This window comes from Oryx dammah, unplaced genomic scaffold (genome assembly GCF_014754425.2).
Source record: "Oryx dammah isolate SB20612 unplaced genomic scaffold, SCBI_Odam_1.1 HiC_scaffold_23, whole genome shotgun sequence".
Classification (NCBI taxonomy): Eukaryota; Metazoa; Chordata; class Mammalia; order Artiodactyla; family Bovidae; genus Oryx; species Oryx dammah.
This window is the reverse complement of record NW_024070207.1, coordinates 79,799,452-79,813,988: the sequence shown is the minus strand read 5'-3', so window position 1 is coordinate 79,813,988 and position 14,537 is coordinate 79,799,452. Positions and strand designations below refer to the sequence as shown.

At 41.5% G+C, this 14,537-nt stretch overlaps 1 protein-coding gene across 2 annotated transcripts; it reads right to left on the bottom strand.

The window, feature by feature from the left end:
* Positions 1-8,260: 8,260 nt before the first annotated feature.
* Positions 8,261-13,509, bottom strand: PAGE4 (PAGE family member 4). Of its 2 annotated transcripts, none has more exons than XM_040265972.1 (5): positions 13,434-13,509; positions 11,655-11,740; positions 11,074-11,179; positions 9,510-9,635; positions 8,261-8,367 (listed from the first exon to the last, which is right to left on the bottom strand). In XM_040265972.1, the coding sequence occupies exons 2-5, from the start codon at positions 11,730-11,732 to the stop codon at positions 8,354-8,356; spliced, it is 324 nt and encodes a 107-aa protein (XP_040121906.1). In that variant the 5' UTR covers positions 11,733-11,740; positions 13,434-13,509; the 3' UTR covers positions 8,261-8,353. The 2 variants fall into 2 exon arrangements, with proteins under 2 accessions (XP_040121906.1, XP_040121907.1); XM_040265973.1 differs by lacking the exon at positions 13,434-13,509 and adding an exon at positions 12,916-12,994.
* Positions 13,510-14,537: the final 1,028 nt, after the last annotated feature.

Here is a 14,537-nt window from a genome sequence, read left to right as displayed (position 1 = left end):
GTAAGTTTCTCAACGACACTTTCATGGCTGGGGTTGAAACAGGAAGCAATGAGTAGAGGACTATAAGTCTCATCTGGCTACCTATTTAGAAAGTTGCTTGTTTATTTTTTTTAAAGTCATAAGTCTGCCTTCCCCAATAAGGCCAAGAGGGTTGATGCTTCTTATTGGCATTGACCTTCCTGCATGGCATACACTCACCACAAGGTGGCAAAAGAGATTATCACATTCAGCCAGCCTATCTTTCTCAGCACCATTATTGCAGTGAAGAGAACATTTATTGAGCATCTAGTGTGTGCCAGGAACTGTTCCAAGGGGTTGTATGCATTCTGTCATTTGTTCCTCACATTAATCCTGTGAAACAGGTACCATTTGATATATGAGGAAACTGAGGCATGGAGATATCTATCTTCTAGCTCATCTTTTATCTGTCTACATATCATTCATTTTCTATCATCTGTATCTACCTATTTATTATTTATACATTTTAATTTAAAGTTTTCTTTATTATAGGGAGTTTGGAGGAGAATGGATACATGTGTATGTATGGCTGAATCCCCTTGCTGTTCACTGAAACTATCACAACACTGTTAATTGGCTATCCCCCAATCAATACAAAATAAAAAGTTCAGAATTAAGTTTTCTGTATTATAAAAGTGACACATGCTCATAGTAAAAATATTCAAATGATAATGATTTGTAAGACTTTTTTTTAACTCTCCTTGTCTCCCTTCCCACCACCCCAGTTTCACTGCCTAGTGATAACCACTACTAAGTTTCTTAGGTTCTTCTCCAAAAATTTACATAGAAATGAAAATTTTGTACTCTTCCATAATCATATTAAATGAATATGAAAGTGGATTTTATATGTATATCACACACACACACACGTGGGACCACATCCCATACATTGCTCCATAACATATAGCTCAGCTTAGCACCTCATCTTGGACAGCAGATGCAGGCTGAGACCACTATTCCTGAAGACCTCACTTATAAGCGGTGGGTGTGATACTGGCTGCACTCTCCTGTGCACTGGAGAGCAAGTAGTGTGGTCTGGTGTGCTGAAGCCCCAGGTGACAGTGAGTATTGGAGAGGAAGGGAGTTGACAGGCTGCAGGGTATGGGGAGATATGCCAGGGTGTGAGGTAAGTCTGTGGGTGGACTGCAGGTGGCTGGCCCTTACTTCTAGTGTAGTCTGGCCTCTATTTTCTGGTTCTAGAAAAATTCAGGTTTTGATACATCCAACATCCATTGTGCCTTTACAACAAGCCTAACTCTTTTCTCTGAACACTGCCATTTTCGCCTCAATCTTTGTAAAATCCCTGTGATGTCAGAATTATCTCCAGTTTACAGGCAACAAAGCTGACATTCAAAGAGGCTCATCTGTCTACATCTTACAAGTAGATACACAGTTGTTAAGCAGAACCACAAGCCAACTCAGTTCTCTTGATTCTCATCCAGGTCTCTGTCCATTGCACTCCACCAAAGGCCTCTGGGGAGAGATTATCTTGTAGCTCATGCAGTATTCCTGGAGTATAGGTTTTGCACCCACATACACAACCCTTTTCTCCTTGTTCTTCCCTTCATCCATGCAGCCTCCCTCAGCACTGCGGGGCCAGGGATACAGGGGTATCTTAGTCCAGAAACGTCCCTGGGGCTGGGAAACATGCCCCCAGAGGCCGAGTCGCGAGGAGCGCTGGCAGAAGCAGTGATCAGCCAGCATCTCTGAGGCTGAGCAGGTTCCCATCCCTGTCTGAGGCTCCCCGCCCACCCCAGGTTCTGCCCTGCCCCATAAGAACGAAGCTCCATTCTGGAGCAGGCCTGGACCCCAGATACAGAGGGGCAGAGCTCCCAAGGCCATTGGGCCCCAAGAGGCACATCCCATGCCCATCTTATCGGTGCTCTGCACAGTCCGTGCCTGTTCCTCGCCTCCCCTGCACCTTTCCCTCGTGCTCCCAAGGCCACGGGTGGGCTGAGGCTTTGGCAGCCAGCCTTCTGGGCCAGGAGACGCTGAGCCAGCTGCCCTGGGGGTGGTGGGATGGACAAGGCACAACAAGGCCAGGCCTACTGCTGGCATCTCCCCTACAGCTGAGAGAGGGGCCTGAACTACAGGACACTGTCCCAAGACCCTCAAGCCCAGCGGAGGCCCAGCTCAGGCAGCAGGTGGGAGTGGCAGGGAACCAGCTTCCATGTGTGGAGCCACCGGTGTAGGGGGAGGGGCAACCATGCACCTGCAGGGCACGGCTGTGCTGAGCTGGGAGCCATGGGGAGCAGCACCAAGGGGCTTACGAAGACTGAGCCCAGAGCAAGTGGCTTGGGTCTTAGGCAGCTTGGGGATGCTGGGAGGCAGCTGTAGGTGCTGGTCCCGGGGAGTGCAGCCCAGTGAAGTGAAAAATCGCACAGTCGTGTCTGACTCTTTGCGACCCCATGGACTGTACAGTCCATGGAATTCTCCAGACCAGAATAGTGGAGTGGGTAGCCTTTCCCTTCTCCAGGGGATCTTCCTAACCCAATGATCGAACCCAGGTCTCCTGCACTGCAGGTGAATTCTTTACCAGCTGAGCCATAGGGGAAGCCCGCAGCCCAGGGCAGGTGTCAGGATGAGCCTCATGAGAAGCAGAGAGTCAGAGACAGTGTGTTCCAGGAAAAGTCTGGTGCCTGAGCCCCAGTGATGGCGGCCCTTGGCCTAGTACACACTGTCCTGCCTGTAGGGCTGTACTGCTCCATTATGTTGTGGCTGAGTTCTCCGTGGTTGGCATGGACATCACCCCTCCTCCTGGCCTCTTCTTCCAGGTAGAGGGTAGTGCCTAGGCCTCCCGGGGTCAGAAGCTGGAGTTGGTTGTCAGGAGTCATGAGCCCTTAAAGAGGGTAGAATGCTGGTTCCTATACACCCGAGGTCCCCAGAGTTGCCCGGTGCCTCCCCTTCCTAAGCCAATTCTTGTTTCCATCCCTTGAAGCACCCCAGTATCCTTCCAATAAATGCCTGCCCTTTCTGGTGTGTGATGAAACACTAAAATTGGTTCTCTGCTTTCATAGGCACCTAGTTTAACACACTTTCCAACCATCTGGCACCTCTCTCCTGCTCCCAGAGGATAGATGTAGAAACTGAGCATAGGGTCCAGGTTGTATTGGGTTTCCTTGTATCTTAGACTTCCCTGGTGGCTCAGATGGTAAAGCGTCTGCCTACAACGTGGGAGACCTGGGTTCGATCCTTGGGTCGGGAAGATCCTCTGGAGAAGGAAATGGCGACCCACTCCAGTATTCTTGCCTGGAAAATCCCATGGACAGAGGAGCGTGGTAGACTACAGTCCATGGGGTTGCAAAGAGTCGGACACGACTGAGCGACTAAACTTTCTTTGTATCTTAGAGCAATCCAATACATGGTGATGGACTGGGAGGGGTAAAAGCCTGAAGGACCAATAGCACTGCTGGATTACCCTAAAGGCCAACTAAGCAAGTGTTTAGGTCACCAGGCAGAAGGGGGCTCCCAGCAATGAAAAAGAGATTGCTAGAAACATTTGATATTCAAAGAAACCACAAAATCAGCATTGTGGGGAAAATATAAAAATCTTATCATTTTTTATCATGAAATATACATGGCAAGTGCAAACAAGGGCACTTTATAATCTTTCTGAGCCTCATAACCTCTAAGGATCTTTACCACTGAGCTACTGGGGACCCTCCAAGTCCATCTATGTTACTGCAGATGACATTATTTCATTATTTTTAATGGCTGAGTAATATTCCATTATATATAAAATATACGTGTGCTAAGTCACTTCAGTCATGTCCAACTCCTTGTAACCCTATGGACCATAGCCCACCAGGCTCCTCTGTCCATGGGGATTCTCAAATTAAGAACAATGGAGTGAGTTTCCATGCCCTTCTCCAGGGGATCTTACTAACCCAGGGATCAAACCCCTATAGTTTCCTGCATTGGCAGGTGGGTTCTTTACCACTAGCACCATCTAGGAAGTCCACATTATAATGGAATATTACTCCATTATATATTATAGCAATATATATGTAATGGAATACTATTCAGCCATAAAAATGAATGAAAGAATGTCATCTGCAGCAATATGGATAGACTTGGAGGGTATTATTCTAAGTGAAACAAGTTAGAGAAAGACAAATGCTCTATGATATCACTTATGTGTAATCTAAAAAATACAACAAACGTGAATATAACAAAACAGAAACAGACTCACATAGAAAACTAATGATTACCAGTGGGGAGAGGGAAGGGGGAGGAGCAAGATAGAGGTAGGAGATTAAGAGGTACAAATTACTATGTATAAGATAAATAAGCTATAAGGATATATTCTACAGCAGAGGCAATATAGCCAATATTTTATAACTATAAACAGAGCATAGCCTTCAAAATTGTTAGTCACTATTTTACACCTGAAATTTATATTGTACATCAACTGTACCTCAATAAAAAATTAATTTCTATAATTACTATCTCCACTTGCTCACCTCCCATTCTCACTTCTTTTCAATCAGGCTTTCCTCTCTATCATAACTCCCACTAAAATGGCTCTTATCAAGGTTTCTGGTGACATGTCTTGCCAAACTAACAGTGAATTCCTTATTACCCTTCTTGTGTGACCTCTCACCAGTATTTTAAATTGCCGACCACTTATTATTTCCTTAAGATTTTGATACCTCACCTAGTTCCTTCCTCTCTGGCAGCCATTTTTTCTTATCTTTTTTAGGTTCTGCCTTTTGTAGAGTGCTCCAGGGCTCTGCCTCTAGCTCTCTTCTATGTAATCTCTACCCAGGTGAGTTCCTGTGGATTCATGGCTTCAAATGCTATCTATATCCTGAATTCCAAATTTACTAAATTCATTATATCCAAATGCCTACTGACAACAGGACAATAAGCAATTAACACAACATTTTAAAGAGCAAGGGATAATACTGATACGGTTTCTCATCCTGCTAGGCTAACTGGTCTACATAAAAACAAGATTAGTGTTAAGTTTGAAAACTCCTCAGGGACTTCCCTAGAGGTCTGTCCAGTGGTTAAAACTCCATGCTTCCATTGCACAGGGTGCATGTTCAATCCCTTGTCAGGGAACTAAGATCTCATTTGCCACATGGCACAACCAAGAAAAAAAAAAGAAAAAGAAGGAAAAAAACTCCTTAAACAGGGATTTGTTGAAAATAATGTACCTAAACTGTGAGTTGTCAACTCAGTGAGGGCCAGTGTGAAAGAAATCCTCTCTGCACTAGGTTAGAGAGAGGCTAAGTTACCCACCCCATTTGAAACCAAATGAATTGGGAGCTAAACAATCCACTCAAAGACATTTGAAACATATTTAAAAAGGAAGACTGGCCATCTCACCATCTGTATGTTCACTGAGCTGTAGAAAATCAGAGACCCATTCTAGTGCTGTAACCAGAATGAAATGTGATGACCAAGTTTTTAGAGCTTGAAGTATTTCCCCTGGAAACAGGAGCCTAGTCTTTGCCTAGTGGTTTTAAGAGAAAGGCTTGCAGAGCTGCCAGTGACAGCTGAGAAAAAAGAAACCACAGTCTAGGAACATGCTCTACTACCACTCTGCAGGTATGGCAAGAATGAACTAGTTTCCTACAGGCCGAGTGGAGAGTTAGGAAAGCAGCAAGACTGAAGCCATTGCCCAAGGGTTCCTTGCCTTATCAGGGTAAGGGGACCACAGCACAATAATCTTGTGAAATGTAAGTGAAGCACAATAATCTTGTGAAGTGTAAGTGAAGAATAGGAATATGAAGTTAGGCAGAGTACACCATGCATGTTCAGCAATGAATATACATTCAAGCATGTATGGAATTTTTTTTTTACAAAAACTGACCACATGCTGGGTCATAAAACACATTTCAACAAATTTCAAAGAAATGAAAAGCAGTGTATGTCCTCTTATATAACTGCAACAAAAATAATGTATTGAATATGTTGTTGAATACTGAGTTTTCTGTCATAAAATCTGTTAATTATAACGTACAATGTGTAACAGATTTTATTTTCTTGGGTTCAAAAATCACTGTGGACAGTAACTGCAGCCATGATATTAAAAGATGCTTGCTACCTGGAAGAAAAGTTATGACAAACCTAGACAGCATATTAAAAAGCAGACATCACTTTAACAACAAAGGTCCGTATAGTCAAAGCTATGGTTTTTCCAGTAGTCATGTGTGGATGTGAGGGTTGGACCATAAAGAAGGCTGAGCACCAAAGAATTGGTGCTTTTGAACTGTGGTGCTGGAGAAGACTCTTGAGAGTCCCTTGGACAGCAAGGAGATCAAACCAGTCAATCCTGAAGGAAATCAACCCTGGATTTCCATTGGAAGGACTGATGCTGAAGCCCCAATAATTTGACTACCTGATGCAAATAGCCATTGGAAAAGACCCCAATTCTGGGAAAGTTTGAGGGAAGGAGAAGAAGGGGGCAACAGAGGATGAGATGATTGGATGGCATCAACTCAATGGACATGAATCTGAGCAAACTCCGGGAGGTAGTACAGGAGCCTGGCATGCTGTAGTCCATGGGGTTGCAAAGAGTGGGTCATGATGGAGCAACTGAACAACAAGTTATGTACAAATCTTATATAGCCTTACTGATTGCTCCTTGTTGGCTCTGCCAATCTATTATATTTTGAAGCCATGCTATTAGATTCATATTTAAAACTGTTGTTAAACTTTACAATAAATTCAATTTTTCTACATGAAGTGTCCCTTATTTCTAGTAATGCCTGTTTATCTTAGAGCCTATTTTTAGTTATTTTGCATAGAGTTATCATTTGTCCATCCTTTTACTTTCAACTTTTCTGAATTCTTGTGTTTTAGCTGTGTCTCTTCTAAACAGTTATATCAGTTATTTGTGCTATGTAACAAAAAGAAAGTGTTCAAATGTTTAAAGTTAACACTTAAAAGTAATCCAAGATCCAAAGAAATCAGAAATAAAATTAGAACATTTTGAGTAACGAAAGACCTATTTAAAGAGAAAATTATAAAGTATATGCTTAAAAGGCTGAAAATTAATAAGCTAAACATCTCCAGCAGTTAGAAAAGGAACAGCAAATAGATAAAGAAGAAATAATAAAGGTGAAAAATGAAAGAGGATAGAATCAGTATAGCCAAAAGTTGGTTTTATTTTGAAAAGACTAGTCAAAAATATCAGTTAACCTTTGGTGAGGCTGATAAAAATGCAAGAGAGAAGGCACAATTTATTAGTACTAAGAATGAAAATGGCAGTGTCACTACAGATTCTGCAGACATTACGAGGCTAATAGGAGGCTATTATGAACAACTTTTTGTAATGAAAATTTAGATACCATAGCCAAAGTACTATAAAAATAAAACTTATCCAAACTGACTTAAGAATAGAAACCAAGATACTGAATCATTAAAACTTTCCTAAAAAGAGAACTCCAGGCCCAAATGGCCTCACTGACAAATTCTATCAAACATTTAAGAAATATTTCCAATGTTAGATGAATTCTACCAGCAAACAGAAAAAGAGGCTATTTATATTAACTCAGTTTATAAAACCAGGATAGCCCTTGATATCAAAACCCAATATGGAGACTATATTTTAAAAATTATGGACTAATTTAACTCATAAAGATGCAAAAATCCTGAAGAAAACATTAGGAAAAGGAATCCAACAATACAGAAAAGGGTCACTGTATCATGATGCAAACTGTTTTCTAGGAATGCCACATTAACAGATTAGTGGAGAAACATCAAGACCACCTTAATAGATGCAGAATGAGTGTGTGATAAAATTCAACAAATATCCATGGTAAGTACTCTTAGAAAACTAGGAGTAAACAGGAACTTTGATCTAATAGAGATCTAATTTAAAAAACCTGTAGCATACATCATAGTAAAACATTGAAAATTTTCCCTTTGAGGTCAGGCATATGACAAAGATGTCCACTATCATCGTTTCTATTCAACACTATACTCAAAGGGTTCAGCCAGTATCATAAGATAAGGACAAGAAATAAAAATAGAAAGATTTAAAAGGAAGAAACAAAACTGTATAGAGTATGACTGGGTATGTAGAAAATCTAAAAGAAAGTAGACATAAACTATTAATGTAAGTTTAGCAAAGTTGCCAGATACAAAATCATTACACACACACACACACAAAATAAACAGCACTTCTACAGACCAGCTCTAAACATAACATGAAGAATCTTTTGAGATACCACTTACAATAGTATCAACTTCCTAGGAACAAACTAGACCAGACATGCATGATTTTTTTCATGAAGCTGCAAATTTTTATTGAGGGAACTGATCAAGCCAAATAATCAACATAACAGTATATATGGCTTCAGCTTGTCTTCTTTTTAACTTCTCACTGTCCATCACCTAAAACACAAATGTAACAGTGGTACGTTAACTTAGAACTTTACTTAGATAATAAAAAAGGTACAGAAGACACTACAGTTTGGGTTTTATAAGATGAAAGTAAAACCAGAACCCTGACTACTGCACATGCTTCCATGCTAATGAACATTTTCAGGCATATGAGCACTTATTTTTTTTTTAACATATCATTCTTTTTGGTGGTGTGAAGAAACAGATTAATCAAGCTCAGAACAGATTAAGTCCTACTAGCCTATTTAAAGAAAATTTAAGGAATGAGCAAAAACTGCCAGTGATTTCAGTTAAAATTAACCAAAAACTTTGAGAAGTAAAACAATCAAGCAAACCCAGTGTTATTCAAATACATTTACTTCATGTATCCTTCTAATTATATATATATATATATGTTAAAATAATAATGTCATACTTGGAACTTTTCAAAGAGAAGGCAAAGAATAGCACTCCATTTGGTTCATCTCTTTTATATGAAAGTATTTTATTGATTTAGCTCAACCATTATATAGCCTATATAAAGTAAGGTGGCATTTTGTTCCATTCACACCTGTTGTCCTGGAATAAGTAGTCACGGCACTCCCTTTAACTCTCAAGGGTACTCCAGTTTGGATGATAAAAATTAGACGGTCATACTAGTTTTAAGCCATGGCCATGACAGATGACATTAAAATAGGAAGGAAAATACTACCATTTCTCAGCAAGGCTCACAATTAAAAAACAACAACAACAACAACAGCAAACCAACCTAGAAAAGCAGAAACATACACATCTATATTTTTTGGCATTTAAAAGACAATGATTTTTGAGAAAAATCTGGAAAATTAAAAAAAAATACTATTGTATTGCCTAGATATCCAATTAGCACTGGAATATGTTACTTTATGTACTTTAAGAAGTATTTGATAACTTGCCTTGGGTTTAAAAGGACTTCCACTCCAAAGTAATAATACTTTCTTTCATGTTTTATAATTCAACAACATGGACCTGACAATTCATTTTTTTCCTCATACAGTGTTTTGTGTCTGAACTACTTTTCAAATAATCTCTAAATGTACAACTTGTTATTAAAGTATAATAATATTGCAGAAAACAACCATTCCACAACTTGCATTCTTAATAAATAAATATACCTCCTTCCGGAATTTTAGCAGGCACTACGTTAGGTGGAATCTTCCCTTTCACATCAGGGCCATCTCCAAGCTCACCCTCAACCTTTTCCACATCCAGTTCCTGGCGGGAACCTTCCAATTCAGGTTCTGATATCAATAAAGAGTTATTACTATAAGTGGCAAACTATAAATTAATGTTATTAAATAAAGCACTGGAGGTTAGCATTACCCTAAATGTGACACATAAAAATGTAATGAGCACTAAAGATTTTTGCTATAAAGTGAAGTTATATTGTCCATATATTACCTCTTCGATGAATCTTTTTTCTAAAACTGTTTAAAACAAACTTAGTTGTCTCCTTTGTAACCTATATACACATCTATTATTGCACTCATTAGATCGGCTACTGTTTACATGAATTTCTCTGACAAGATTGTGAACTCAAGGCAGAAATCATTCTTATTTGTGTTTATATCCTCAGCACCCAGGTTATTACCTGCCACCAAGAAGCCTCATGAATGAGTGGGGGGAGGGGGAAGTCTTTAAAAATAAGACAAACCCAAACTGAAGAACATTTTATGAAAACAACTGGTTTTGGCCTTTAAAAGATATTAATCATGAAAGACAAATACTGAGGTATGCTTCCAGGTTAAAGGAGTACAAAGAGAGATGACAACTAAATGCAATGGGTAGTCTTGGGCTGGATCCTGGGTCAGGAAAAAAATAATGCTATAAAGAACATTACTAGGCCAACTGACAAAACTGGTTATTACTAGGCTAACTGACTACATATTTTTTTCTCAATGTTAAAATCCTGTATTTGATCCCTGTATTGGGTTACATAGGAGAATATCCCTGTTTTTAGGAGATACTTACTGAATTACTTAGAGAGTAAAGAGCTGTATTTGAAATTTACTCTTAAATGGTTTGGCAATAATAATATGTATATTAATACCTAAAGCAAGGACAGTATATGGCAAAATATTAGCAATTGCTGAATTAAGGTAAAGAGGATACAGAAGTACACTGTGCCTTCTTACAACTTTTCTGTACTTTTTAAAACTTTTCTAAGTAAAAAGTTAAAAAAATATGTGACAACTAGATTATGGTTCAGGAAGACAAAAATATTGAAGACTTTTAATAGCAACTACAATAGGGTTTCACATTTTTTATTTCTCTGCATTATAAATTTGAATTACAATCTAAGAGCTAACCAAAATATATCTAGTTTTGCTTAAACTTTTAATTCAATGACTTCAGAAGCCCTGAAAACAACATTCCAAAAAAGATCAAGTTTAACTAGTAAAATAGGGTATAATTTTGTCAAAATTTATTGTTGCTTCCTTTGATTTGCCAATTTAGGGCCTTGGCAAGAAATACATTTCCCAAGCATGCCAAATTAAAACACAGGTGAGTAAAATGCTGAAGGAGGGAAAACTTATCACAGAGAGGGACTACAGTCAGCTGAAAAATATATCTTTTCCTTACCAAACAGGTTTCCAGCCAATTTTCAGGGAACCCTTTATATCTGTCACTAGTAAAACATCATAAATGAAATACAAATTGTCCTTCCATGCCCTTTACCTTGAACCACAGACGCTCCTCCTTCTTTCTCCTGTCCAGGTTCCATGTCTACATTCTTAGCTGGTGGTTCCTTGCGTTGAGATTTTTTGCCACCTAGTTTCCGGGCCTTGGGGGGAGAGTAGGGGCAAATAAAAAGTATTGTTATTAATACTATGGCAAGAGAAAACACAAATACACATGCTACATGGAGGTAACTAATCAATAATCTGAAGAGACTTTTTCTGTTTCTATGTAAGTAGTCTTAACAAAGTTACTCTTCCTATAGAGAAAATACTCTAAGAAAGGAGTTATCTACAATGACCAGTAATTCTGGAAACTGTCTTCATCTTTTCTAGACTGTGTGTTATTTATTAATAACCACAATAGAGAAGTCATAGGGATGATTTCCAGGCTCATATCAATATACATATCCAGGCAATACCAGAACATAAGTCTCCTTGCTCAATATCTCAGTCATGAGATTCATCACTCAACTATTCTCAGCAAGATAGCCCTTTGTACAACAGATCTATATTGGTTCAACTTAAAAATTTTTCTTTTATTAATTTCTGCTAATGGAAGTAAGATATCAAAGCACTTACAGCCACAGTTTCAGCAGTATCAGAAGACTCTTGACCATCTCCCCTTCCTCTAGATCTTGATCTTACTCGTGCACTCATATTTCACACTGAAAGTAGAAAACGATGAACTGGAGAATGTAGTTAATTTTAAAAGACTATAGTGGACTATTACCAAGCTGGTTGGAAATTCTTTTTTTATTACAATATAATGTTATTAATAACATCAAATAAGGCTGTCTGCAAACCCCTTTGTTTCTCTCACAGCCAATTTGGCAGAGAAAGGACCTTCAAGTACTTGATATTAAATAAAAGGCATGACCTTACTAAAGAAATTCGATCTCACTCTCTAACCCTTGAATATGGAAAGATTTTGTAATATACGGCCACGTCCAGCTCCCCATTTCCAACTCTGGATTCTGTGCTGTCGTCAGTTTCAGGGCCTCCAGGACCCAGGTACTTCAAATAGCACCCTCAAGACTCGACCCTTCATCTGATCCCCTACCCTCCTCTGTGCACCGCCTTCTCTCTCCCACCACCAGGACAAGAGGTATGGCGGCCCCAACACCTGTAAGGTGAAAGATGAAGACTTAAGGGCCTTCCTCCACAGAGGCCACAGATCACACCGACCAACCTGCCCAAAGCCCAGTGGCTCCCTCTCACACTCACGCACACTTAAACTCCAGAGGGACAAATCTGTAGACCTACCTGGCGAGTCTCAACCAGGTAGAAAGAACCCAGACACTAAGACGCGACCCGCAGAGCTCGGCACTCAAAATGCTTTGCGCACACTTCACGCCAAGAGCCAATTGGAAAGTGAGCAACCCTGCGCATGCGCACTCTCTCCCTCGAGCCGCGTAGGCTACACCGTTGCCCCGCCCCGCCCCGCCCCGCCCCGCCCCGCCCCCCCCAAGACTCCCTGATGGGTGCTCTGTCAGCAGTTCCGGTGCCTCCAGGACCCAAATACAGCAAATAATGCCCCCATGACTAGCCCCACGTTCATCTGACCCCCTGCTCTCTGCCGCCCACCCCCTTCCTCCTCCCTGCCCCCCTCCCCCATTCCCACCCACCACCACCCCTCCCCCACCCCACTCCACCCGACTCCCCCACCACTAGGACAACAGCTATGGCGGCCGCAACACTTGTGAGGAGAAAGACGACGACCTCGAAGACCTTCCTCCTCCAGAGACTAAAGACCACACTGCCTGGCCAGTTTAAAGCCCGCTAGCTCCCCCTCACATGCACGCACACTTAAACTCCAGATAGGACTGATCTGTGGACCTACCTGGTGAGTCTCAGCCAGGTAGAAAGAATCCAGATGCTAAAACAAAACCCGCAAAGCTCGGCACCCAGACCGTGTTGCACACGCTTCGCCGCAAGGGCCGACGGGAAGGCACGCAACCCTGGGCCTGCGCGTTCTGTCTCCCGTGAGCCACGTGGGCTGGTTCCCCCGTCTCCAAAAGGATGACTCCCAGATATGTGTTCTGTTGCCAGTTCTGGTGCTTCCAGGGCTCAGATATCTCAAGTAATGCCCCCTAGACTCGCTTTACTTTCAACTGCCTCTGTTCCCTCTGTGGCCCACCGTTCTCCCTTGCTCTGCCCCACTGAAAAGGGCCATAGCCGCGATGCCTGGTAAAGAGAACAATGACGACCCCCGAGGATCTTCCTCCTGGGAAGCCAGCTATTGCACCCACCCACCCAGATCCCCCTTGCTCACACTCACTCATTAACATCTGTTCACAAACCAACTGTGACAGCAGAGCACCTGGTGGAGAATCAGAAAGGGAATGAAAATCTACCTACCTTTCGTTGCTGCCGAAACAGGACCTCTGCAGAGTCAACTCCACCTGCCAAGCCCAAGCCTCTCGGAGGTGTGCAAGGTAACTCCCCCGCGCCGGTGCAGTAATGTGTATGTCACGTGGGCCATGGTTACAGCCCCCTCTGACCAGGTAGAGGCTCCGCCCCACCTGAAAGAATGTCACATCCCAGTCCCTAAAGGGGTTTTTCTTTTTTTTCTCTACACCAAAAATCTTTCAGTCCTGTGTCTAGAACATTCCCAACCCTGATTGAACGTTCCAAATTCTCTCAGTGCAGTTGTTCGGTGGCCCTCAAGAGAGTCTTTAGTCTCCCCAGAGGTGTGTGAAAGCTTTTAGGATCTGTAAGAGCACAAAGGCATTTTTAAGCATGAGAGGGATCCAGAAAATGTAAGAAAAGTGTTGATAAATCCAAATAAAAATAAAGCCTTAAGCGGTCCTATGACCCAACATTTCTGTTCTGGAATTTTGTGTTAAGGTAACTACATTGCATGTGAACAAAGACCTAGATACATGGGACTTCCAAAGCAGCTTAATTTGTAAAAGCATGGTCATAGACTTGATATAATCAGTAAACTGAGGCACATTTGAGATATGACTGCCCATCAAAATGAATACTAAACATTTGCTGTCATAGAGGTGCTGCTTGCATTGTTATTAACTAGAAACAGCCAGTTATGTAGCGTTGTGTGTGTGCAACTTGATCCCAGTAGAAGTGGGAGGCTTTGGAGAAGTTTACCAGCACTATCACCACCAACTCTCCTCTCAGACAGTAAATATTCTTTGTTTTTCTGAAGTCAACAGTTTCCAGGGCTCCAAAGACATCTGGTTCTCCAAGGGTAACCCAGCAGATAAAATTCAGCCCTCGGGGTTATAGGTCTTCTGTGCCTGGTGAACCTGGGTGGATTTCAACATCACTTAGGTGGTCTGGTCCTCTCCTCTCAGGGAAGAGGTGGGGTGAGGGGAAGGGAGGAGGACAGCAGCCCACTGTTCCTGCTTTGGGTGAACAAAGGTAGATGAGTACCTACAGGACAGGAAGGAATTTTCCCTGCCTTTCCCCACCCCTCCTCCCTCCAAAAGAAAAAAAAAAAAC